The sequence below is a fragment of the Manacus candei genome, unplaced genomic scaffold (genome assembly GCF_025592945.1).
Source record: "Manacus candei isolate 608988 ecotype Guabito, Panama unplaced genomic scaffold, ASM2559294v1 h1tg000011l, whole genome shotgun sequence".
NCBI lineage: Eukaryota > Metazoa > Chordata > Aves > Passeriformes > Pipridae > Manacus > Manacus candei.
The window spans coordinates 4,011,878-4,038,035 of record NW_026138059.1 but is presented as its reverse complement, the minus strand read 5'-3'; the positions used below and the strand labels follow the sequence as shown (position 1 = coordinate 4,038,035).

Below are 26,158 nucleotides of genomic sequence, written 5' to 3'. Positions count from 1 at the left end.
TCAGCACAGTTTAGACATAAACAAACTGGCTTTTTCTCCTTGCTGGAAGGAAATAACCTGAAGGTTATTTTTTTGCATGAAACATTAAATGTTCTGTTTAATCTGATGTAGAATATTTGCTATGGATACTTGAAAGAATGTCATAGCATGGATATACTTAGGATAAGGAAATCCTACTTTTGTCCAAGGAAATTTGAAGCAGAATTCTACTTCTTAGAAAGCTGTCAAAGGACTGGGTACGCCTGAAGCAGAAGAAAGGGGAAATTCTTCCTCACATTGAAGCTGTTGACCTGCACAAAGTCACCAAGTTTGTTGGGTCAGAGAGGAAGAGCATGAGAATCATGGCTTTCTACTCTGGGAACCAGCGTGCTCCCTTGGGAGGTATGTCCCCATCCCTCACTGTCTGGACAAAATCTAAGTGGTAACAGGAAGAAGTGAGCATAGCCTGCCTCAACCAGCCTCTGCTGAGGGGTCTCTGCTACCTAAGTAAATGCTCTGATCATTGAGCTGTTGCGTAATTGGGGACTTTCCTCCAACACAGTTTATCCCCTCCTTTGTTTTTTTTCCAGCCAAAACTATTCAGCAAATTTGAAGCAAATAGTTTAGACATGACTGAAACCACATTTTCCGGGGATTAAACTATTAAAATAAATAAATAAATCATCCAACTCTAACTATTACCACTTCTAAAATCTATGCTGATTCTTTTCCATGTAAATTAAAATATTTTTTTTTTTTAAACATAACAATTTGACCCATCTACCCAGACAGGGTAGTAAATTAGGCTCATTACTTATGCTGTTCTGGAGTGCACAGTGTCTGTTATAGTACTTACAACTAAAGCTTATTTCTTCAGTTTACCAATCTTTTCCTCTCTTTGCAGCCTCTATCATCCCATCAATTCCAACAGTTGGTCCCTGTAGGAGAGGGGACTCTTCACTATTACATTTTCATCCTTTTCTAGTCAACTAATTTAAAACTAATAAAGTACTTTTTTCACTGGGCCTACTGCTAACTTGTTGATAGTTTAAATTATGCCATATTACTAGATACAAGTTAAACCATTGGAAACAAACAAACTAAAAAAGGATATCTCTAGATGTACTTGAGAATAGTAGGAAATGTTGCAGTAAAACAGAATTCCAGCTCTGAACCAAGTGCTGGACTTGATGTTGCCTGTAGAGTGGCAGCTTGAAGAGAGATTTCACTACAGAAAAGAACAAAATTTGGGTTTTTTTTCAGAATTTTCCAAGCAGTTGTGCAAGACTCCCCCATGACCTGTGTCACAGGCAGATGTGTAGCCCACGGAGTCAGTCGGGTGGTACGACCACAGCCCAGACCCCCTGATCTTACAAGGCCTGGAAGCCCTTGACCTTGAGCTGTCAAAAAGACTCAGGTAGATCATGTCAGATATGCTGGAAGGAAAGCAGCAGCTAGGGATTTGGGGACAAGCTGTTTGCTTTCCACCAAATTAATTTGATGGTAGAAAACTGTTTAGCCAGAACAAGGTTGGAACTAGATTATTGTCAAGGTCCTTTCCAACCTAAACCACTCTGTGAATCCATGATTCTGTGATTTTTGATCAGCTCACTTGGGCCTTGTGGAACTCCAGCATTGCATCTCACCTTTCCATCTGGTAGTTTCCAAATACTCTCCCTAGGCCATGGTGAGCAACTCTCTGATATATTTGTTGCAGCATTTTCAATTCCTGTTTGATTCCGTGTGTGATTTGCAGCCGGCTGGAAAAGTGAAGTGGTGGTTTGGCGCTTCAGAAGCCAGTGGAAGGATGGTTGTAGACATCCCTCTAGTGGCCCTGCAGCCTCTGGGAAGCCGGGAGCAGCTCCGGCATCCCCGGGCTCAGCATGCATGCAGATGCTGGCAAATGGATGCTCTCCTCTGTGGAGCTGGATTCTCTGTAGAGCTGGGGAACTGTAATGGCAGATAATATTTCCCTTTTTCCCTTTCACCAAAATTGTCCTTGAAACTCAGCACCAGTTCAGGCTGTTTAGAATGTTTATTTCATGCAGGCCACAATGCTGGAAGGACGTATCCATTTCACTGGCCACTGTAAAAAACAGGTGTACTGGGAGATGATATGGGGGAAGGGTTAATACTGTCTCTATGCTTTTTTAAATGTCAGTTTATTTAACCTAGAGAGAGAGAAATTTTGTCATCATTGAAAAACAGGCAAGTTATACTTGAAGATTAATCAAATGTTTCAGATTTTCTTGTCTCTTTTATACAAGACTGATAGGATACCAAGGGGGAAAAAAGCAAAAAAATAAAGTATATGTAAAATAAACATAAGGAACATTTATTTGTACATTTGTAGACTTTGGCTTCTCAACTGAAACTGTCAATAAAATGCTAATTTTGTTTATGTGTTTGGAACATTGAATGTATTTTGCTATTTAATTTGTTAAAGGACATGCAGTAAAAACAAGAGCCCTGGGACAGCATCTTTAGAGATAGGCAAGAGTTCTCTGGTGCTGTCTTCAGAAAGGCTGCTGTTCCAGGCACCCACTGTGATTGCTTCATGAAACACAGCAAGAAGTCCAGAAATTGCCCTTGTTGGTGCTGGACAAGCATCCTATGGAGGGTCCTGGGGAAGCTGGCACACTCTCAGGAGTCACTGCAGAGCAGAACTGATAGGAGTTTGCAAAGGAGATCAAGACAGTCACCTCCTTTCTGCAAATGTGAACAGAAGAGAGGAATGATTTGTCCAGAGGCAGCAAGCTGCCTGATAGCAGCGTGATGTGGTGGTGAAACGATATACGGGTTTATATGTAAGTAAAACTGTCCTTAAAAGGACAGTTTTTTAACTCTCCTTAAAAGCCCACACTGAGATTTCTCTGTATGGAAACAGAAACTACAAATCTCATCCTTCTGATAATGGTAGCTCTATATCTCAGTAACTCATCTGTACTACCAATATCATCATTGTGAATCCATTATTACTTTTAAAATGTGAATTACCTATACAAAATATCAAAGTGTAACAATTCAGCTCCAAGTGTAATTTATTCAGTTTTAACTCATGCCCATTTCAAAGCCCTCATTTGCTGTCAATAAAGCACATGGCTGAATGACTATTTCTAGTTGAACCTTGATTGTTTTAAACTGATTGGAAGCAATCAATTGAATGAACAGACACCATCCTGATCAGGTTTTGATTTCAAAGGTGGTAAAAAACTTTTTAAGTAGCAGTGGGGGAATTTTTTTTTCCCTTTAGAGCTGTATCATTTACTCTCTGAATCATAAATGCTGTTTTGCAGACTTCACTCCTTACCCCCCAAAAATAGCTCCCATGGGTCAATTTAAGCAATGGACCATTGGCATAAAGCCAGCAGAGAGAAGATAAATGCCTGAGAAGTTTTCAGACAACATCTATGTAAACAATTACTGTTGTCTTGTTTTCATTTCCAGGCAACTGATCCTCAGAGACACATACATAGCATACAGACAATATCTGGACAGCCTTCCAACCTTTTCTCTCCAAGCAGTCTGTATTTTCTCCACATATAAATGAACAGTATTTTTCAGATCAGGAATAAAATATATGTTTATTTGGAAGATACTGGTTTTAAAGACTCCATGAATGATCATCTAATGTCACATTATTTAATTCCTTTTTGAAAAGATTCCTGAGCTTCAATCTGCAGTAAAATTTTAATACAGTCTAGAGTCTTTCAGACTGGGAGAAACACATAATTAACCAATAAATACACACTAATCCACATTTGCTTTTTGTGCCCTCAGTGGTCCAGGGCTTTCAATGTTTTTGATACGTTCCAAACAAATCTGATCTGTGCATGGGGACTGCCAGTCTGTGTGTCAGCTTGGGCAATTTGAAAGACTGACATTTGTATTTATCCCTTTATTCAGTTCTCCAAGATAAATCCGCAATTAAGACTTCTTTGATCTCACAAGAAAGGCAATGCTAATGTTTTTGCTTTTATTTTGCTTTCTTTTAATCTCTCATCACAGGAAGAATTGATCCTGCAGTTTTTGAGGCAAATGTCTGTATTTCTCTCATGAATATTCTGCCAGGACGGGATAGTTTTGTGTAATTTCAGCTGTGTTTGTTTTCTCTTCAGCCACATAAGGATAGAAATAATCACCTCTGATAGCTTCTTGCCAGCCTGAGGGCCTCACATACATTGTTGGGGGGACTTTTTTTGTGAGAAATTGTTTCTTACACAAAACTAAAGTTATAGAGATATTGCAAAAAGGTTCTTTGACGATTTGCGGGGAGCAGCATTATCAAGTAAATCACAGTTCTCTGTTCCAAACTATGAATTCTGTGCAATCTCCTTTAGTGCATGGGATGGAGGCAGTGTGTGGATATTGTCCTGTTTTTGTAGGTATTTTAGGGATCGTGAATTGATCACAACAAACTTCTGGGAAGCTTGGTTTGATCCTTGAGTGCCCAGCTACCAGCAGAGTGTCTGGTGTCACTCAGAGCACTTTTATAGCTGTGCTATAAGAGGAAGAAATGGTCTGAAGGTTCACGATTGTCACCATAGGGAAATGGGAGTGAGTTCATTCAGCCGTTGGTTCATTCATTTATTCTACAAGCAACTTATTTTCTGGACACTCTGGAACAAGAGCAGAGGCAGAGTACAACCTAGCAGCTGAGAACGTCAGAAGACTGTTTCATCATAGTTTGGAAAGATGGATCTTACCAATATTAGCATGAGAGATACTGATCATCTGTCCTTTTCTAAGAACCAAAAATAGCAGATTCTTATTCCAGATAAAGACTTAAGCAGTTACTGATGTCCCAGCATGGTGCCAGAGCCCTCCAGGATCATGGAACACAATGGTTTAAGGCTTGCAGTCAGCCCCAGCACATGAGGAGCCAGCAGGCAAACTTTGCCACTGACAATGACAATAGCTAAAGTGACTTTCGAAATCAGTGTCATTCAATTATGCTTATTAATGAGGCTCTTCACACACAACAAAAAAGATTATTTGAAAGGAAGAAATTTGCTGGCTTTTAAGACCTTTCCAACCACTAATAATTTGAAGGACTCTTCTCTCTTCTTTACTAATCACATTATTTAAAACTGCAGTTTATATCTGAAAACTGACGAGTGATTTCCCACATCAAATGCAGGCTGACCTGGCAACTTGCAGCATTTGTTTCAGTTACAGAGTCAGCAAACCCAGGCATTTTATAATTACGGATCTTGGCTGTTGCTGATTAATACATTTAGATACTCAGCCGTTCTTATTGAAGGGAACACAAAAACAGTATTGGAGCTTTTTAATTTTATTATAGGGTCCTCAATTACCCAAGGGAGCTGCTTACACACACAAATATATTGAAAATGGACAGATATGGGCTCAACAAAAATAACCTTAATACTCTCTCAGAAAAAAAAATCAACCGTTATTACACAAATTCAGAGTAAGGTCCTATCACATTTGCAAGTGAACTCGTATTTAAGTTCAGCATCACTCAGGAATTTTTCCTCTAGTCCAAGTCAAATCTTTTCAGTTAGTTAGTGCACTGAGCTTACACAGTACATTGTTTTCCAGTGTTGCAAGTGGATAATATTGTACATAACCAAATAGTAATGACAGTGTTTTAATCTTCAAAAGTCCATTCGTTTCACTAGAGGTGCACTATTAGAACAGATGTATTTAATAATTATAGTGTAATTGTCATATTGCAGCTTCTCCTATTTCACTGTGACAATTGTGTAGTTAAAAATGAATTCTACAGCTAGAAAACCTGTACATATGAGGAAGGAAAAACAGCCACTAGAGATTTGTTCAAAATGAAAAATCCTAATGTTTCATTTAAATAATGTTCTGCTTTTGAAAACAGATTTCCTTAACATTTGTAAGATGGTTATTTTGTAAAAATATACTTCCTTACTCCACAGATAAGACAAAGAGTAATGGGTAAGAGAGTAGGTTTAGCCTAAATATTAGGAATATTTATGCCCAGATAAGTTGTGGATGCCCCATGCTTGGAAGTGTTCAAGGCCAGGCTGGATGGGGCTTTGAACAAGGACGAGAGGACATAGCCTTAAGCTGTGCCAGGGGAGGTTCAGGTTGGCCATCTGAAGAACTTCCTCACTGAAAGGTTTTTAAGTATTGGAACAGACTGACCAGGGAGCTGGTGGATTTACCATCCCTGGAGGTGTTCAAGGAACGACTGGACATGACACTTAGTGCCATGGTCTAGTTAACAGGACAGTTAGGGCTGGACTCAATGGTCTTTGAGGTCATTTCCAACTTAAGCGATCATTCTGTGATCTAGTGGAAAGTGGCCCTGCCCACAGCAGGGGAGTTGGAACTAGATGATCTTTAAGGTCCTTCCAACCCAAACCATTCTAGGATTTTATGAACATGTAATAAAATCCCACCATAACACAGAGCATTCAGTATCAGTTGTTAGTGCTGTTTTATGGCAAACATTGTCCTGAGTTGTTGAACCAGCGTAGGGGAATCAACACTTCTCTTCAGAACAGACCTCCGTCCCCACCAAAGCACAACAGCAATGTAAAAAGTCAAATAGAGAGTTTGCCATCTGGAAAGAAGCCAGCCACTGAAGGACAATCTTTCTGTGCAAAAAGATGCTCTTACTGTCACTTCCAGCTTCACTGTAGGAGCACATTCCCCATTTTTACCGTGATATATGTATTAATTCCATGCTTGTATTTATTATTGTAACAACTCAGCCTGTAGTTTGCATTTTACAGAGACAGAAAAATAGTATCCAATACTGAAGTCCTGCATTCTGGAGCTGGAAGTTGGTAGCCCATATGTAAGAAGTCAAGATTACTTTCTATCACAAGCTTGCACTTGGTTTTTTTCCCAGTTGTGAGTAGATGCATAGTTGTTGATGCTGTGAAATCAGGAGAACAAGGACTTGGACTTCCAATTTAAACACAAACCAGCCAACACACCCCCTTAAAGTCCCGAAACCTGTGGTGTCACTTTTCTGTACTGGAGTGAAGTGAGCCCAAGCATGGCATTTGTATAGTGACAGTTCATTAGAAAACCCAGTATCAAAACTCCACAGTTTCATTTTATGGATACTAAAGCTGGATGAATACAGATACAGTCCATAAGTATTTCATGTATTTTTGCAAGCTGAGCCACAAAGACATCATGATACTCAGCCGAAGCTCTGCCATATGGAAACTCTGGGAACAGGAATGGGCCAACTTAAGTAGTTATTGACCACAACATTTCTCCTGAAAATTGCCATGGGATTGTGGCATCACAAGATGCAGATCTGTTAACTGCCAGCACCATGTAAAACAGATTTTAAATTTTCACATAATTTAAAATGTTTGCAGTTACACAGTGAATTCCAACAAAGGCAACCCAACGTGTTTTATTAGACCATTTCATATTTTTGTAAGCGTATTTTATTTCTTTGCTGTACAAAGGCAGAAATGCAAACTATCTCAATAAATCTACATCAGTAACTACCTAGACATAATACACGTATGTACACAAAGCCCAATTATTTCACTTCAGTGTTGATACCATAGTTCATGCAGAGCTGGATGCAAACAATGCAAACAGCACCTACACAGTGTAAGGCATAACTCTCAGGATATTTACACCTTGTTCCTTATAGCAAAAGCTTCCTATACACCACTTCTTTGCTAAACTTGTCATTGACAATTCTGCTTAGTAGTGCAGAACTCAGAACTGAAAGTGCATTCCTTCATTCTATACATTCTCACACAGATTGCAGACTGTTCCAGGAATAGTTTTCCAACCTTCAATTTTAGAGGCAATTAATTACCTATGTTTTTTGTCAATTAAAATTATAAGGTAAAATACCTTATAATTTTCCCAAAGCTCTGTAGATCCCATGCAATTATGAAAACAAGGCTCCTAAAAGCAATTCCAGGAACTGTTGTGTCTTTTGACCTGGTAAGATAAGTAATCCTATGAAAGCACTGAATCAATCCACTGCTGTTTTTTTTAAAACACTTTGGAACGTTTCAGGTTATGAAGTTTGCAGATCCGAGCAGCTTTGGAAAAGTTCCATAACACAGGTATTTACATTCTGTATTGGATTTTTATGTTGTAATTAATCTGGCATCTCAGAAAAGTTTTTTTCTTCCCTCGGAGATCTCACTTTGAAAGGAAATTCAAAAAGAAATATGATTACTGTCACTGAAGAAAATACAATTCTGACTTACTTTACAAGCAAAATAAAGTAAAAAAATGCCTAAGATTAAAAAGTCAACTCTTCCCCTCAAATATAAAGCAGCAGTGCTAAAAATAATTTTTCTTTTGTGTTCTGAGCTACTGCAATTCCTTCCACATTTATTTTTATGCCACAACATCCTGAAGCACTGGAGCTCCTGAGAGACTATATTCCATCCAATCTTGTTTTAGGAGATCAAAATACTACATCCCCTCTTCTTAGTCTTCCCTCCCTTAGACAGGGCAGGAATGAGCAACAGCAGCGCACTCATTTGAAACCACATCCCAACTGTCATGTAACAATCTCAGCTGAGCTGGACTCTGTAGTGCAGCAGCTGAGAACTGACACACATTGTTCCATCCACAGAGTGCAGCTCTGACAGGAAACCAGTAACGAGTGAAGGAAGGAAAAGGTCAGGGAACAAGAGTGCCTTGCTGTATGTGCACGTGCCTGACTCTCTGACCTCCTGCTGCTGTGAAGTAACACAACAACGGAGACTTCTCTTCCAGGCGTTTCCTATACTCCCACACATCTTGGCCCACAAACTATGCTCAGAAAATTATGCTTGTACAACAGTAGAGTTTACAAATTCATCAGAATGGTATGACTATCTTAAAAAAAAACAACACATGTATAAAAATGTAAATGGAGGACATTACCTTCATCAGGAGGAACTGATGGTTCAGTTTCAGAAGTGACAGTATCCATATCTTCACAAGTTTTGGCACCTGGCTTCTCTTTTTCCACCTCACATAGATACACGTCAATGGGTCCTTTTGTGCTCTTCACATGTACTTCTATGTGATCCTATAAAACAGCAACTGGCATATAATTCAAAAATTCAAAGAACAAATCTTACACATGCTTTATCTGTTCTTGCATATATTTTAAAGCCAATAGATTAAGAACAGAAAAAAAACAGGAATGATATAACTATTTAAAATTGTTTTACTACTTCCACATAAATAATGACTCTTACATATATTTGTAGGACAGTTTTTAAGCAGCACTAAGCTAATAAGTTTTCATTTTTGAAGAAAATGCAGTTAAGTACTTGTTTAGTCTTTCTACTAACCTTTAGATATATGATCAAGATTTACTGTATGTTTAGGAAGAGTAATAAAATTTCAAACTTAACAAATCAATGCCATGGATCAGAAAACAAATCAAGAGCACGCAGCTTTAACAACACAGCAAAGCAACTAACCCCTATCACTACTTCCCTTCAGCAGACATCACATTGCAAGACACAGAGCAAATATAATTTTATGGACAACTGAGAGAAGATTCTGTTCTCTCTAAAATACAGTTTTTTAAATTCTGTCTTTTTATTGCTTTAGGAAGTCTTTGGAATTTTATCTTTTTCATCTCCACTGGATAAGAGCCAGCTCCTTTTACCAGGGAAACCATTGGAGATCTATGCAGTGGAACTAAGTCTTCTTGTTCTACTAATTCATATCTCCTTTTCCTAAGATATCACCACCCTTTCTGTGCACGCAGCAAGGCAAATTTGACGACTGTGCAATTAAGAACATTATAAAAAATGCATATGCAAAAAGAAAGCTGAATTAAAGCTACATTTCTTATCTTAAGCTCACTTCCAGGATTTCCCCTCTCAGAGCAGTACTTTAAGCAGTGGGTTCTCAGTATTTAGGCCCCAGTATGTAGATACAGCATTGCTGGGTGCAGAGGGAAAAGGTCTGGCTCCTCTGTGTGACTGGAATGGAGCCTGAGTATTGCACCATGGGGTGAGGACAGGGCACGGCCCCCACCTCCATCAAAGATCCATCTAGACATGATCTACTAGAGTGACAAAATGTTTTCTTTTTTTCAACTATACTGCACATTTCATACTTTATTACAGCTGTTCCATTCTCTCTAGCAAGACCCAGGTACCTAAAGCCTAGACACTATTATTTAATGATTTAAGTAAAAATACTGTAAGTTTCTCAGACTATTATCCCTACAGCATTGTTCAGTGGAACACAAGAACAATGAACTACCAATATTTGCATGACAAAGGAAACAAAAGTTAATTACTGACTGCTGCTGCAAAAAGTCAAATTTGAGAACTTACATCTTTAGGAACTGGTATTTCCAATTTGGTTTCCTCCGGAGCTTTGATTGCAATCACAATCTGTTCTTGAAATGTCTGAATGCTTCGGATATCTTGGTATGTAACATAAGCTAGTGTATACATTGGTCAAGGATTCTGTAAAGTAATTTGCTAATGAGCAGAAGCAAAGAGTGTGATGTCAAGATATGCTGAGGCAAAATACCAACTTAAGAAAAGTGGTCAACAATGGTGTTGAGGTTATTTTAGTATTAGTTTTGTAAAATGAAGCTAACAAGTTAGCTATTGAATTAGCTAACAAGTGGAAAACAGCTTTTCTTTATTTCTAGGAAGAAAAAATATATTCAATATTAAAAAACCCCAAACACATTTGACATTTTTCCCAGATGCTGTCATGAATCTACAAAGCAGAGGGAGAAACTACTTTCTGTTTTCTAATAGCATGAAAATAATTTCCTGGGAAACTACAGAACTATTTTCTTAACCAGAACAAGTAAAGTGTAAAGAAAATGGACACACTTCATTTGAGCATAGACCTTAACATTTTGGCAAACAAGGGAGCTAAGTAATATTTTACTGTAACCTAAAGGCAAAATTCAACATTTATGTCATATTGTAAAAGAAATCTCTTTTCTATTGCCAAAACCCATCTGTAAGTCAAAATTGCACTGGAACCTCTCTCAAGAGACAGAACAGTATTAGGACACAACCAACATACCATTATATCTTCTTGGCAACAGGCCACTGGGACTCCATTTTGAGTCCATATTTGTCATCTCGCTAAGGAACTCAATCTCACGGTAGGTCAAGACCTGTCCCTTAGAGAACTTTATAATGGAGAGAACAAGGTCATGGTCAGGGTACTAAGACCATTGCTGCACTTTGTTCTGCAGGGGAAAGGTTACACAACCAGCACACACCTGAGAACAGGCTGGACTGTACATGATACTGCAAAGCAAGGTACATGACTGGCAAACACAAATACAGAATAACCAAAAAGTTTCCTTTTTTAAAACTCATCAAGTATTACTGCATACCTGTGGTATGGGCCTATGCTTGTTACTCTGTATGTGAGTAGTTGGAACCAAAATCATGTGTTAAAGTAATGCAAGAGTTGAAAGGATATTTTGCATTTTCTTTGTCATCTGTTAGTTCAAATATCTGATGAGCACAATTGTTGATTAATTCATCCAGAGCTTCCTCCATGGCTGACAAGTCAGAAAGTTCATCTTTAAGGTTTTGCTGCTCTGGTGCTTTTCCAACAACTTGGTCAAGATTAGAACCTCTAAAAGAATATGAAAGTTGTTTAGTATGTTTATCAATAAAAGTCTGTTAATACACATGTGTACTAACAGAAAGCAGTCAGAAACTCTGTCATCCTTTACTCTGCTGAAATAGCTCCCATGTGCTTTTGCTCTTGATACTTGTTGACATATTAAATAATTCACACAGCCTAAGGATACAAAATATTATCTATGAAAAGTAATTTAATGCTTAAAAATACTCTCAAAGTTATAAACATTACTCAATATTGTTCGGTTTTACTGTTTCAGAAATTAGAAGTTTCAAAGCCAACTCACATCCACTGGATAAGATTCTTAGACCTTTTCTGAATTAAATCGATTCCATCCAACACATTGGTGATGTCATACACTCTTCGTTTTCGTACTCCAAGTGTTGTTGCTACTTCATTTAAATCAAGAACACCGTCTGGAGCTTTTTTGAGAAGAGCCATAAATCTTCGTGTCAAAAGCACCAAGGACGCATCAAATCGTGGCCTTTTGACTTCCACAGTTTCTGTGAAGTTTTGATAGAATATTTAGGGTAAGCTACTACATTAGCATGAAGTGTTCCTTAAAAAAAAAGGGATAGTGATGAAGTAACAATGAAGATAAAAGTTTGGAAGCACTGCAGTTTTTAATGCTGACATTGCAAAGGCATCATGTAAAGCCTATTAACTACATATACCTTTGTTTGTTTGCAGTGATTGTATCTACATAGCAAGCATGCACCCTCGTGCTTTCAACATTTATGACTTCATGCTGCTAGTATGGATATTAATAGTTGTGTAACTGTATGTTCCATAGGACATGAGATAGATCACTGAATGAATACCAATGAAATCCTGGGTTAACAATACACAGATAGTCAGGGGCACTGCCAGAGAAATGCAGCTCTATCTCTGCTCCATGACACCATTAAAATGTTTTTTTCACACCCTTTTGGCCCAGATTAACCAGCAGACCTCCCAGATAACAATCAGGCATGGTTCAGGAGTCAGCTTGGCTTCAGGACTGTTTCAGCCTAGAAACGACCAATCTGTTCTGGGGTAGGAGAACTTAATATGTGCACAAACTCTGTTTGCACTATTTGGCCTCAGGGCAAAAGAACTGGTCATTCCATTGTTTAATTTACTAATAGAATAAAGATCTACAGACACCCTAACACCACAGGTTTAAGAGAGATCCCTGTGCTATGTGTATCCATTACCAACATATTTGCAGAAACAGCTGAAAAGTCACTGACAAACAGCTTATTTAACTTGAGAATGTTATTTGTGTATGCAAAAAGCACAAAAAAGCATCTATATTTGAGGCACAAAAAAGACATGATACACACACACACTCATTTGATGCCAGAGGCAATGAAAGACTGTTAAATTCTGCTATTACTTGTCTTTTCTCCTGTAAAGCAAACTAGGTATTTTATACCTGTGAAAAATCTGTTCATCTCGAACTGTGTTGCTGAGCAATACTCCAGTCTAATGCTTTAAGAAAAGGTGACTGCACGTGTAAACAAACTTCCCTGGAAAATGCTCTACTTCAAACATCAGTATTTTTCCCAAGATGAATGAGACACGTACTTTTACTCATAATGTATCACACCCATTCCATGGGTTCAAATCTGTGCACTCTTTAACATGAAGTGACAGGTCCAACTACTCAGTTTTGGACTGTGTTACTGTGAGATGTGTGAAAGAATTCAACTGGTGAGAAAACAACAAAAAAACCCCAACAAAAACCAAACACCCAGAAATTCACTCAAGTTTATTTTTACATTTATTAATACCAGTTGAAAACCAGCATTTGCCAACATGATGTTTCAGTTTTCTATAACTCACTTTTCCCGAGCATTATTTTCTTTATAGCAGTGGGAAGGTATATTTGCAACAAATTTTAAGAGCAAAACTATGAAGAAGTATTGCTTCACATCTGTTATTTCATTTAGTGTTCAGCATTTCTCCTGCTCTGCTGATATGAGATACATTACAATTTCTCATTTGTTTACAGCATGTACTCACATTGTAAAAAGCCATGAAATACTTAAAGAATAATCTTCCAACATGAAACACAGCAACTTACTTTTCACAAGCTGTGCATCTTTGTGCACATTCAGGTTGATCGCTGGTGGCTGGGGAAATAAAAAAGGAAAAAATAACTGTAATAAAATGCTATTTACAGGGGAAGCTTTTTCAGAAGAAATTCCCAAATCAACTTCAAATGCTACAGCCATCACAGTGCTGACAATTCTACAGGTATTAATGTGAAGGAGTGTCACCAGACAGAAGGGATACGTGCTCATTATTTCCTGACAGAATTTTCAGCCCTTAATCTCAGCATATGTCTCTCTGTTTTGGAAAGCAGGAAACACCACTGAAGGCCCTAGTGTTCAAGCAATGGTCACAACACAAAGAGATAACTGCATAATCTCTATAAATCCAAGCTTCATCTATTCCATGTAGAAGTTTATATATGGAAGATATACTGCTATTATACAGCACTGCAGTTATACGTTACAAACAAGACTGGCAGCAGAGTCTGCTCTGGGCGAGATACTAACGTGATGAACCTAAGCAGGTACTTCATTACACTCCTCTCCCCAATTTAAGAACAGAAGCATTTTCAAATTCAGACTCATTACAGTTGGAAGAGACCTAAGGTCACCGCTGGTCCAACCGCCAACTCCAAACACGAACAGCCATTAGATGAGAGCAGCTTATGCAAGGCTTAATTAACTGGGCCTTTAAAATTACAAGGGATGGAGGCTACATCTCCCTGAGCATCCCACTACACTGCTTCCCTGTCCTCACAGTGAAGAAGTTCCATTTTACATCAAGCTGCAACCTCTCTGGCTTCTTTTGTTTCAATTCGTGACTATTTTCTTTCAGCCTCTCATCACGTACAACTGTGAAGTGTCTGGCCAGTTTCTTCAGTTCTTAAGATCCTTGCAAGTACGGCATGAAGCTGTGTCGGGGGTGGTTTAGTCAGATATTATGAAAAGGTTCTATATTATGAAAAGGACCAATACATCTGTTCTAGAGCAAGCAGCAGTCACAAGTATTGAGGCCATGTTGCTGAGAACACAGTTGCGATGGGCAGGGCACGTCTCAAGGATGAAGGACCACCACCTCCCTAAGATCCTGCTCTATGGTGAACTTGCCACTGGCTGCCACAAGAGAGGAGTCCCGAAGAGGAGATACAAGGACTCCCTGAAACAACATCTCAGCCTTGGCCATATTGATCAACATAACTGGTCTACTCTGGCCTCCAATCGGGAGGCCTGGAGACACACCATCTATAATGCTGCTGTCTCCTTTGAGAGAGGAGAAAAGGCAACGCAGAAAGAACCGTGTATTGCAGAATACACCATCTAAGGAGTCTTTCTGCTGTGCCTTTTGCAATCGGACATGTCTGTCTCGTATTGGCCTCATAAGTCACCAACGAGCCTGTAACAAATGTGGATAGAGCCTTCCCAAATCTTCGTTCGCGAAGCCCAGCCATGAATGAAAAGGTTCTTCCCCCAGAGGGTGGTCAGGCACTGGAACAGGTTCACCAGGGAAATGGTCATAGCCTGACAGAGTTCAAGAAGCTCTTGGACAACGCCCTCAGGTTTACATTGTGATTCTTGGGGTTGTCCTGTGCAAAGCGAACAGCTGGACTCGATCTTATGGGTTCCTTCCAACTCAGGATATTCTATGATTCTACTGAAGGGCTGCTGCAACAAGCTCCCTCAAGAGTTTATTAACAGCCTTCCTGTACTACTGGGCCTAATCAGGCACAGCATTCCAAGAGCAGCCTGATACATGCCAAGTAAAGAAGAAGAATCACTACCCTCTGGCTATTCTCCTGCTAATACAGCTTCCTATGCCTTAACGTTAGGGCACAGTGCAGGTGCACATTTAGCCTACTGGCCATCAAGACCCCCAGGTCCTTCCAGGGTGGTCCCCCAGCCTGTACCACTGCAGGGTACAGTGCAGGACTTCACACTTGAATTTTCAACTACCTTGGTTGAAGTTTATGAGGTGTCTGATGATGCCTTTCTCCAGCCCATAAACATCATGAGAGGGCATCTCACATCCTCTTCCTATGAACAGGACAGGTCCTAGGATAGACCCTTGAGAAACGTCACTTGTAACCTGCTTCTGAGTAACGTATGAACTACTAACCATTCTTCTTTGATCCTGATGATTCATCCAAGGATTTTTTTACTCATCCAGTAGTATATCACATCTGTAACATCCCAACTCCAAGAGAACAATGCTGCAGGACAGTTTCGAAAGTCCTGCTAAAGCTAATGTAGTTGACATCCAAGGCTTTGGATCTACAGATCTAGACATTTCATCAGCAACGGGGTAATCAGGCAGCCATGTTGGCTATTCAATCACCTTCTTCACGAGCCTGGCAATAGCTTCCCAGAGAACTTGCTCCATGGCTTTCAAAGGGACTGAAGAAAGGGTGACTTAAGCTGTAGCTGACTTCTACAACCTCAAAAATCACAAGAGCAACCTCACAATAACATCAGCCAGCTCTCTCAGAATGTATCCCAAGAAAGTCTTATGGACTTGGTTGGGATGGGTTTTCTCAAGAGATTCCTAACTTGACACTTTTCCACTGCTGATTGTTCTTTAAGACACAAAGCCTAGGAGGCATCAGTTAAGAAGAGTCACACAAGAAGGCCAAGTATTGCAGCCTTACCTGTGTCTAGTCTTCCTAAATCACCTGCCCCATTTAGCAGCAGGTTCACCTATTTCCCCCTCCCACCCCTCTCCTCCCCTGCTGTACTGCTGGTGTACAACTGCAGTGTGAGCTGCAGGTTGAGCTCAGGGCAGTTCATGGCCTCATGTCTCTCTTGGCTCCCACTCAAAGCTCAATTTGCAGCTTGGAAACCGAGCCACCTGAACCAGATGTATTCCTCAACATCCACTATTCCATGGTGGGTTGTAGTGGGTTGATGCTGGCTGGATGTCAGCCACTCACCAAGGTCACTTTATCACTCCCCTTCTCAGCTGGACGGGAAAGAGAGAATATAACAAAGGCTCACAAGTTAAGGACTGGGAGAGATCACACACCAAATACCATCACAGGCAAAACAGATTCAAACTGGGGATATTAACTGAAGTTATTACTAACAAAGTCAGAGTAGGATAATGAGACGTAAAATAAATCTTAAAACACCTTCCCATCAACCTTCTCTCCTTCCCACCAGCAGCTCAGGAAGATGGAGAATGGGGGTTATGGTCAGTTCATCACAAGTTGTTTCTGCTACTGTTTAGAGAGAGGACTCCTTCCCCTGCTCCAGCATGGGATCCCTCCCACAGGAGACAGTTCTCCATGAACTTCTCCAGTGTGAGTCCATCACATGGGCAACAGTTCTCCATGAACTGCTGAGATATGGGTCACTCTTCCACGGGGCACAGTCCCTCAGGCACAGCCTGCTCCAATGTGGGTCCCCCAAGTCCTGCAAGGAAACCTGCTTCAGCATGGGCTCCTCTCTCCACAGGTCAGGTCCCTGCCAGGACCCTGCTCCAGCATAGGTTTCCCATAGGTTCACAGCCCTCTCTTTGGCATCCACATGCTCCGGTGTGGGTCTCCTCCACAGGCTGCAGGTGAATCTCTGCATCCCCATTGACCTCCATAGGCTGCAGGGGGCCATCCTGCTTCACCATGGGCTGCAGGGGAACCTCAGCTCTGTCACCTGGAGTACCTCCTCCCTCTCCTTCTCCACTGATCTTGGTGTCTGCAGAGTTGTTCCTCTCACATATTCTCACTCTGCTCTTCTCTGGCTGCAATTACATCTGTGCAAGAACTTTTTTTTTTTTTTTGTTCTTAAATGTGTTAATTACAGAGGCATTACCACCATTTCTGATTGATCAGCCTTGGCCAGCAGCATGTCCCACTTGGAGCTGCCTGGCTCTATTGGACATGGAAGAAGCTTCTAGCAGCTTCTCAGAGAAGCCAACCCTGTAACCCCCCCCACATCCCTGGCTCCCACTACTAAAACCTGGCCATACAAACCCAATACACACAGCCACTACAGCCTAGGCTGTTAATAATCACCACATTCTTGACTTCCCTGTTTACAAAAAGCCAATTCAGGAAAGCATCACCCCTGGTTGACTCATCTCAACACCTAGATAGAGAAGCTGTGCCCAACACCCTTTGTTTTTTACGACCATGATTTCCAACGATAAGAAATTTTCAATTACCAGCATAAAAACTGATGTGAACTCTTTCATGGCTGTGAGAAAATACTACCAAGTACCATTTAGCCCAACTGTCAAAAGTAAAAGAAATATAACAAATTTTAAGAAGTTTCACAGAAGTAGGCCTGTTTTTTTGTTAGCTACCTCATAGCATTACTAAAAGTTGCGGTGGCAGCTGTATATAAGACTGCCTCGACACCACAGATGTTCAGAGAAGAACAGAATACAGTCGTAGTCCATTTTTCTCAAACTCAGCTACAAAATATTTAGCTCGATTAAGAGGCTATAGGCAACACAAGTAAGAAAACCCATCCCTTTGCACTCTAGCCCCTTTCCCTAGCAGCCTGCTAGGGAAGCATCGAGGGAATGCCACGAGCGAGGGGAAGCATCGCATGGCTCCTTTCGGGTACCACGCTGCCCGGGCCCTCCGCGCCTTTCCCGCTCAGGGGATGCAGGACGGGCTTTCGGCCGCCTCCTCACCACCTCCCGCGGCAGGAGCGCGGCTGCAGCGCCGTGTCCCGCCCTCTCCCCATCCCCAGGCAGTGCCTCCCTGTGCCGCCCGCCATGTACCTCACTCACACGCAGCGTGTCCGGCTGCAGCGGCCTCAGGCGTTCCCACTTATCGCGGCTAGCCATGTCCGCCCGGCCCCTCCTCCTCCTCGCCCCGGCCGGCCCCGAGAAGCCGGAGGAGGGAGGGCGCTCGGTGGCCCTCACGGGAAGGCTCCGAGCCCCGGCCGGGCGGGGGGCGCCGCGGGGCCGCTCCCGCGCTCAGCGCGGCCCGTCATGGCCGCCGCCTCCCGCCCCCCATTACCCATCGGCCCCCGCGGTGCGCGCGCTCCGCAGTGTCCGCCACCTTCCCGCCCTGCCCAGCCCGTCCCGGCTTTTCCCGCCCCCATCGGGGCATCCCCCCAGTCCCGCCGAACGTCGGGAGGGAATGCGCTAAATCAATGCCTTTCCTCCCCCTCTCGTCACCGCCCCAGAGCGGCGGAGAAAAGGGTCTGCTCGCCCCCGCTTCCCCCTCGCCTGTGCCGGCAGCGGGAGCGCCCTGAGCCCTGCGGCAGCCAGTGTAGGCTAAGGGGGAGGATCACGGAATATGCTGATTTTGGAAGGGACTCACAAGGAGCATCGAGTCCAACTCCTGGCCCTGCATAGAACACTCCAGTAATCACACTGTGTGTCTGAGAGTATAATCCAAGCACCTCTTGAACTCTTGTCAGACTTGGTGCTGTGACCGCTTCCCAGGGGAGCCTGTTCCAGTGCCCAGCCACCCTCTGGGTGAAGAACCGTTTTCTAATATCCAGCCTAAACCTCCCCTGACACAAGTTCAGGCCATTCCCTTGGGTCCTGTCACTGGTCCCCAGAGAGAAGGGATCAGTGTCTGCCCCTCCTCATCCCCTCAGGAGGAAGCTGCAACTGCAACGAGGTCTCCCCTCAGTGTCCTCCAGGCTGAACAGTCAAGTGACCTCAGCTGCTCCTTATACAACTCCCCCTCAAGAGAGAGGAGGTCCTCACCATTTTGGTTACTACAAGGAGGGAGATTTTTCTTCCTTCAGTGTACAGCAGTTACGACCCACCCCAGGAAAAAGGGGGGGTGTAACCCAGGTTCTTATCAATAATTCCCTTGGGGTGGATTAGAGTGAAACGACACTGAATAATCAGTGTTTGGAAACATATATAGGTAGGGTTTATTTTAAACGCATATAGGTAGGGTTCATTTTAACAATTTTGTTTGAACAGGTATGTTAGCATTTTGGCTGTTGTCATCTATATCATCTATCACAGAGATAACCCCTGGGGGGAAAGTGCATAAGGGAGAGAAAGGAAAGACAGGATAAGGGAGTGTAAGGGAAAGAAAAGCTGAAAGTGGAAAGATATATATATAGTCACTGCCCACGGGGTCCAGCGATGAAACTTGGTAGTTGCAGCTTCCATGTCTGTCAGTTGAAGTGGTGGTCTTGATCTGTTGGGGGTGAAGGGGAGAAGCCCCCCCACTCGAAGAAGTTATGAGTTACTATATCCATGGTTAGTGTCACAGGCCATGCCAGGAGCCTCCAGCATCTCCTGGGTCTGTGCTGAGTTTCCGTGAGGAGCCTGGCCAAAGGGTTTTCCCGTCTTTCAAGATTGGGAGGGGGGGGGTATGGGGCATCAGAGGTGTAATGCAAAAGGCCTGCAGAAGCCTGCTAAAGTCCCTTGGCGATCCTAGAATGCATAAATCATTAACCTTTTCAGTCTCTGACAAGCATAAGCAAGGAGAGAGCACCCTGCTGTGCAAATATGTCTGAGAATAATTAGTATTGCTTTCTTGCCAAATAATCTGTTTCTGTCGTGACTTCCTAGTACGAGGCAGCCAAAGCTGCGTGTGTCACTCATGGGGCAGACACAGATAGAATGCCCATGTCAAGAATGAGTTAATTACAAGAGGCTCATTGGTGAAGGGCAAGGTATGTTCCTCTTGGGCCAGACAGGAGTGAATGTGGCTTGTCCAAACTCAGCCTGTCCATTTACCTCCTATCAACATCCTTTCCCCAGTGCTCCTGCCCTTTCCTCCACACTCATAACCTTTTTCAAGCACTGACTGACACCTTGCTGATTTGCCAACATCAGCAATAATATAAATATTTCCAACTGAGTAGGTAACTTCTATTTGTCGGACAAAAGCATTTCTTTTAAAAACAGCTCCTTATTAAATAGCCCATCTGTTGCTTGGTTGCTCTTTATGGCAATTAACTCTCCTCTAAAACAGATAAGTCTGTCATGGAGTCCTTTTGCTTAAAGAATTTATGAACTGTTCCACTTCTCCATCTACACTTCAAGTAAAATTTCCACTCACTTCCCCTCCCCAGTTTCATCGGGCATTGTGTAAAACTGCCAGTCTGGTATGAAGAATTCAAAGCCATGAAGAACTTTGTTAATATTCTCACACGCCAGACTGAACAGGTCAAATAACACTCTGATATTTGAAAAAATACTGAATTAATTTTTATTTACTAGCCTTTCCATTTAGACAATCCTTTGGAGTAGTTTATGGTATCACCAAGGATAGATCAGATGCCTTGATAGAGGGTGGAGTTTTCTTCATAGCAACCAATTTTCAATCAAGTACTTGCTTGGAAATAATTGTCCTTGTAGAGAACTGTTGAACTAAGGTGACTTGTTCTGGTATTCTAATGCTAATGAATTAATGAGAGTAAAAAGGGGAAAAATATGTTACAACTCCTCAAAAGCAGGACATCTGTGCTTTAGGAGACATGAAGTCTGGAGCTATGAATTTCAAGACGTCACGCAAATGCTGATTGTCAGTATTGCGAGGTGAGGTTAGACTGCTGCAGAAGCAGAAGCTTTTCCTGTCATGGAAGGGACACATGATTACACTGAAATGTTAAAATGCTCATTTTTGTATGGGCAGCATAATCCAATTGCTAACTACTCTGTGGTGATAAACTTAGTCCCATAAGGAATGAGTATTTCCCCCTCTTTGTTATACTGTGGAAGATGAATGTTATCATTGCAATTACAGTTGTATAAACCCACTGTGATAAAACAGGTTTTTTCCAGCTGGAACAGCAAAATGGTTTGGAGTAGATGTCTTAGGCCACTTTAGTTTGAGGTGATGTAAGGAATATGTCATGCAGTGTGAAAGTCATTGAATAGGATTTGGTGACTGTTGGCTGGTCAGATATTAAGAGGGAGGCTAGCGACTCATAATCTGAGGATTAGGAGACATGAATTCCTGTATTAACCCATGTGGAAAACATTGCATCAACATTTAGCTATGCTGTTGTTCTAGCCAGTCATAAGATCAAATCCTGTTGTTCCTGTGCTTCTCTGTCCTTGCCTGCTGACGTATCTAATGGAGCAAAGAAGAGCCCCCCATGGATTCAGAGTCAGGAAGAGTTTTCTGTATTTACATGAAAATTAAGAAGCCTAATTATTTTTTTAAATGAAAATTAGATTTTGAAGTAACTCACTTGACTATCAGAGTTTTTGCTGTGGCATTCTACAGATCAAAGAGTTTGATTCTAATGTGTTATTATGTACATTTTATAAAGATGACACATTCTTTATTACTCCTGTAGATGAAAATGAAACTTATACCCCATTTACTGTTATTTTAATGCATATGAAAATGGTTGTGCATTCTTTTTAATATCTCCAGACATTAGTCATATAAGACATGATGCTTAAAATGAAAGATTTGCTTATTTATCTGAATTCTTTTTTAATTGCATTGATTCTTAATGTGCCACCAGGGGGCAATAATTCCATTTCCTAAATCTGATCCTTTACCATCAAAACCTGCCAGAACAGTGGGTTCAGTAACATTTTCACTATATGAGAAAATCAAAACATAACTTTCTTAAAAATACTTCCCTTGTGTAATTTAATATTTTACCCTGCACTACTTAGGCATGTAGGTTTTATTTTGAGCAGCTAAAATTAGACTGCTTTGTAAAAGCTTTTACCAGTGAACCTCATGCAGCGCTATAATGGTGCAAGGTTTGGATTTCATTCAATATAGGATATTTTGTTGTTTTTATATTTCCATTGTAAGATTAAAAAAATTGTTTTGAGTGCCACTACTTTCCTATTTTTTTTTTTTTTGCTACACTAATATCTTATTAATATTTATAAGCCTATATATGTGATCCTGAATTTGGGAATTACATCTCCTGACAGGTACCTCTATATCCTTATATGATATATATTTTTTCTTTATGTACATGGTAATTCCAGCATACTGCAGTTAAAGCCAAAATTGCCTTCTGCCTACAATACTGTATCAAATGCAATCTTCCCTTTCACAATTGTAACTGGATCTTCCATTATGTGCATAGGTATTGTTGAAAAGATGAGCCAGAGGAAATATCTTCCTGCAAAGGTGCAAAAGTACAAAATCATGAAAGACAGCAATAGCTGTAAGTATCTGTTTAAACTTCAAGGAATTACAGAATCATCCATATTTTTGTATATTAGTATGTCTGTCTGTATAAATTTTCAAGCCTCCCTAAGGTCCTCACCACTGCATAACGATTAGGCATAAAGGTATAAATTTTTTTGCTCTAAAATGTAATGACTTAAATCTGTTTCTGGCAATAGTAGAGTCTTTCTTGATGTGCTCAGCTTAACTTGACTGAAAAAAATTTCCTGTATACTTGGCAAATAGTCATCCCTTAATTTAAGAAGGCAGATCTCTTATTTCTTCACTTTGTTGTATGAGTATGAGGAAGAGCAAGTCAGTTAATCAGATCTGAACAGCGCAGTGCTAAACAACATTCTTTTTTGTCATGTCTTGAATGGCACTTAGAAGTCATGGATGTGGTATCATGTTGTATACATAGGGTTTAGCTCATGATACAAACTGAAGCTCTTACTTTTTGTGCCTGTAATTCAGAAAAGAAGTTATATAGATGGAAAAAGTACCCTTGAGGTGACATTAAAGGCTATGTAACTAGCAAGTGCTTGCTGCATATGAACACTGGTGTGTCTTATTAAAAAGGTTCAGTGAATATTGTGTTCTTAATAAGGTTTGGATATTTGGCAGCAAGCCATCTGCCAGAGCCTAAGGATTCTAGGCAAAGGTCTTAACAGAGCCTGCTGGAGGTTTTCATCCATGCCAAGGAGTTTAGAAACAGAAGAAGATTCCTGTTGCATATGGGCATTATTATATTTGTTGTTTGTATCTTTTGAGTTGCAGAGGAGGTGCAAAATTCCCTGTTGTATTTTGTCAGCTTTAAATGTATGAAAAAGTTGAAGTATGTTCTCATGAGATGGTTAGCTTTATACTTTGAGTGTCAAAGTATCTTTGAAGTTGATTTTTTGATGGATTTTTTTGGTTGTTTTGTTGGGTTTTGTTTTGTTGTTGTTGTTTTGGTTTTTTTTTTACTTTAGGTGAAGATTTCCCCATTGTAGTTTTTGTATTATTTGCTACAATATATGAGGAACCTGAGAATCAGAGAATCATTTAGGTTGGAAAAGATGTCTAAGATCATCAGGTCCAACCATCAACCCAATACTGCCAAGTCCACCACTAAACCATGTCCCTGTGTGCCACATCGGCACATCTTCTAAATACTTCCAGGAATGGTGACTCAGCCATTTTCCTGGGCAGCCTGTTCCAGTGCTTGACAACCCTTTCACTGAAGAAATTTTCCCTAATATCTAATCTAGACCTCCCCTGGTGCAACTTGAGGCTTTTTCCTCTCATTCTGTTGCTTATTATTTGGGAAAAGAAACCAGTACCCACCTCACTACAACCTCCTTACAGGTAGTTGTAGAGAATGGTAAGGTCTCCCAAAGCCTCCTTTTCTTCACCTTGAGGTAGTTCTGATCAGAAGCCAAATTCTAAAAAATAATAATAAACTATTTGATTGTAAATGGCAGTTTATCTACTTATAAACCCTAGGAATAAAAAAAAAATGATCAGTTGTTACATTCTATAGTAGTGAGTTCTACAATTTTAATTTGTTTGATAAAACAAAGTAATTTTGTTTTAAATATTCTCCCAATCATGTCATTGGGTGCTCTGTAATTCCTGTGTTATGGGAAACTGGAAGAACTTATTTTCAGTTCACTTTTTCCATATTATTCTCAGCTTCATAGGTATTTATCAGCTCAGTTACTGATTTTCCAATTTGAAGACTCATAGCCTATTTCATCTGTTTTGTGTGGAAGTTATTTCAAATCTCTAGCCGCTCTTGTATGTTGCTTTTCTGTTCTGCTATAGCCTTTTCAAATGTGACATTTGAAAGGAATAACACTACAATTTGAAGAAAAAAAAATAAAAGGGAAAAGGAATTTTTTTCCCCAATGTGAGGACAGTAAAGCAGTGGAACAGGCTGCCCAGAGAGGTTGTGTAGTCTCCGTCCTGGAGGTTTCCAAAACATAACTGGGTAAAACTGAGCAAACTCACCTCATAGCTGACCCTTCTTTGACTGGGAGATTGGGCTAGACCCCTCTTTGACCCCTTTGAACATGAATTATCCCATGATCCCATGACCAGATATGCAGGCAGAGTACAAGAAGTCTACAAGTGTAGACTTAATACAATGTTGAACTGATACTTTCTTCTTTATTCTCACTTATTTTCCTAACATTGTGTGTGCCTTTTTGATAATTAGTGAGCATTATGCTGATGTTTTCAGAAAACTGTCTACAATGCTCAAAAACCTCTTCACTAAGTGGGCAAGAACCCATTGTTATGCACATACAGTTGGCAGCTGCAGCAACAGCAGGGGAAAAAAGTGTCAGAGGGCGGTACTGTGAAATGTGGCTTTGGGAGCAACATCCCTCCATTCTTTCTGTGCTGAGTTACTTCCCTGAACCTGAACAAAACCAGGTAGTAAGGAAGAAGTGGTTTTGGGAGTGCCTGGTTCTGTGGCTGCTGCTATTGGCTGAAGCAGTGGCAAAAACATTGGTTCAAAGAGAAAGAGTGTCTGCTGCAAAGGGAAAGGACTGCAATTCATGGTGCGAGTATGTCCATTGCCATTGCTCCATGTCCTGCACTGGAGAGACTGGGCAGAGCTGGACCCAGCTTTGGTTCCTTGACCATTCTTTCTTCTCCCACTCTCTGGGTAGGTAACTCTTCTGGTCAGCTGCTTTTGCTCCTCCATTGATCTCCAAATCTCTATAAAGTATTCATACTCTCAGCATCTTGGCTCTTCTTTCTGCCCTTAGTGCCACTGTGGCTTGTTAGAACCACAAGGCAGATATTTTCTTGCGCATCCATTGTTTTTCATTTCTTACTACTTAATTTAAGCTGCCTTTTCAATCATCCACGTCTATGAGATATGCCTGCAACATTTCACACTTTGTATTTGGGTATCCTAAAAAATCTTGTCACTTCAGTGTTCTGTGCTGTGCAATGTTACAGCTGTGTTCCACTCATATACTGCTCTTCTAGTACTGATGTTGGTTTAAGCTATAGGTTACATCTTAACCTTATAGCTAGTAGTTCAGCAGCCTTGTATTCAGGTAAAAAAACCTCTGGTCCTGGTGATATGTTACTTCCAAATGATCTGTCCATTCTAAAGCTTCCTTTGCTGACCATCAGAAAGAAGGTCTGACCTTCAGAAGTTGTGCTGATGTGACATCTCTGGAGTGTTCTAGAAAAAGCATCTATATGATTTTATAGAGATATTTTAGCACCAAAATAGATGAGAAATCTGTTTTTCTCTCCTCATTTTAACATTTAAACATTTTAACAGTTTTTATTTTTAAAGTTTACCTGTTCTTAAAATAAAAACTCTGCCTTAGTCCTTAGTGCAGCTTAGTAGTGGTGCTATTGTCCTTATGGTTTGGTAAAGGCTGTTGGAAAGTAATGTGTATACTGGAAATTGGAAATATTTCCATACATACTGCAAGATGACACTAGTTTTTAAAAAGCATATAGAAGCCCTGAGGAAGGAAAGGTTTG

At 40.8% G+C, this 26,158-nt stretch overlaps 1 protein-coding gene across 2 annotated transcripts; it reads right to left on the bottom strand.

Moving 5' to 3' along the window:
* Positions 1 to 5,259: 5,259 nt before the first annotated feature.
* E2F6 (E2F transcription factor 6) lies at positions 5,260 to 18,547 on the bottom strand. 2 transcript variants are annotated; one of them, XM_051778381.1, is made up of 7 exons: positions 18,316 to 18,547; positions 13,625 to 13,673; positions 11,843 to 12,059; positions 11,389 to 11,547; positions 10,266 to 10,380; positions 8,848 to 8,995; positions 5,260 to 8,115 (listed from the first exon to the last, which is right to left on the bottom strand). In XM_051778381.1, exons 1-7 carry the CDS (start codon positions 18,379 to 18,381, stop codon positions 8,069 to 8,071), a joined length of 801 nt encoding a protein of 266 aa, XP_051634341.1. In that variant the 5' UTR covers positions 18,382 to 18,547; the 3' UTR covers positions 5,260 to 8,068. The 2 variants fall into 2 exon arrangements, with proteins under 2 accessions (XP_051634341.1, XP_051634342.1); XM_051778382.1 differs by having other exon boundaries at positions 18,325 to 18,545.
* Positions 18,548 to 26,158: the final 7,611 nt, after the last annotated feature.

Coding starts and splice junctions, on each gene's coding strand:
- E2F6 (XM_051778381.1), bottom strand. CDS start 18,381: ATGGCTAGCCGCGATAAGTGGGAACGCCTGAGGCCGCTGCAGCCGGAC. Junction 11,548..11,842: donor AAGAATCTTATCCAGTGGAT/GTGAGTTGGCTT, acceptor ATATTCTTTTAG/AGGTTCTAATCTTGACCAAG. Junction 8,116..8,847: donor ATCAGTTCCTCCTGATGAAG/GTAATGTCCTCC, acceptor TTCCTTTCAAAG/TGAGATCTCCGAGGGAAGAA.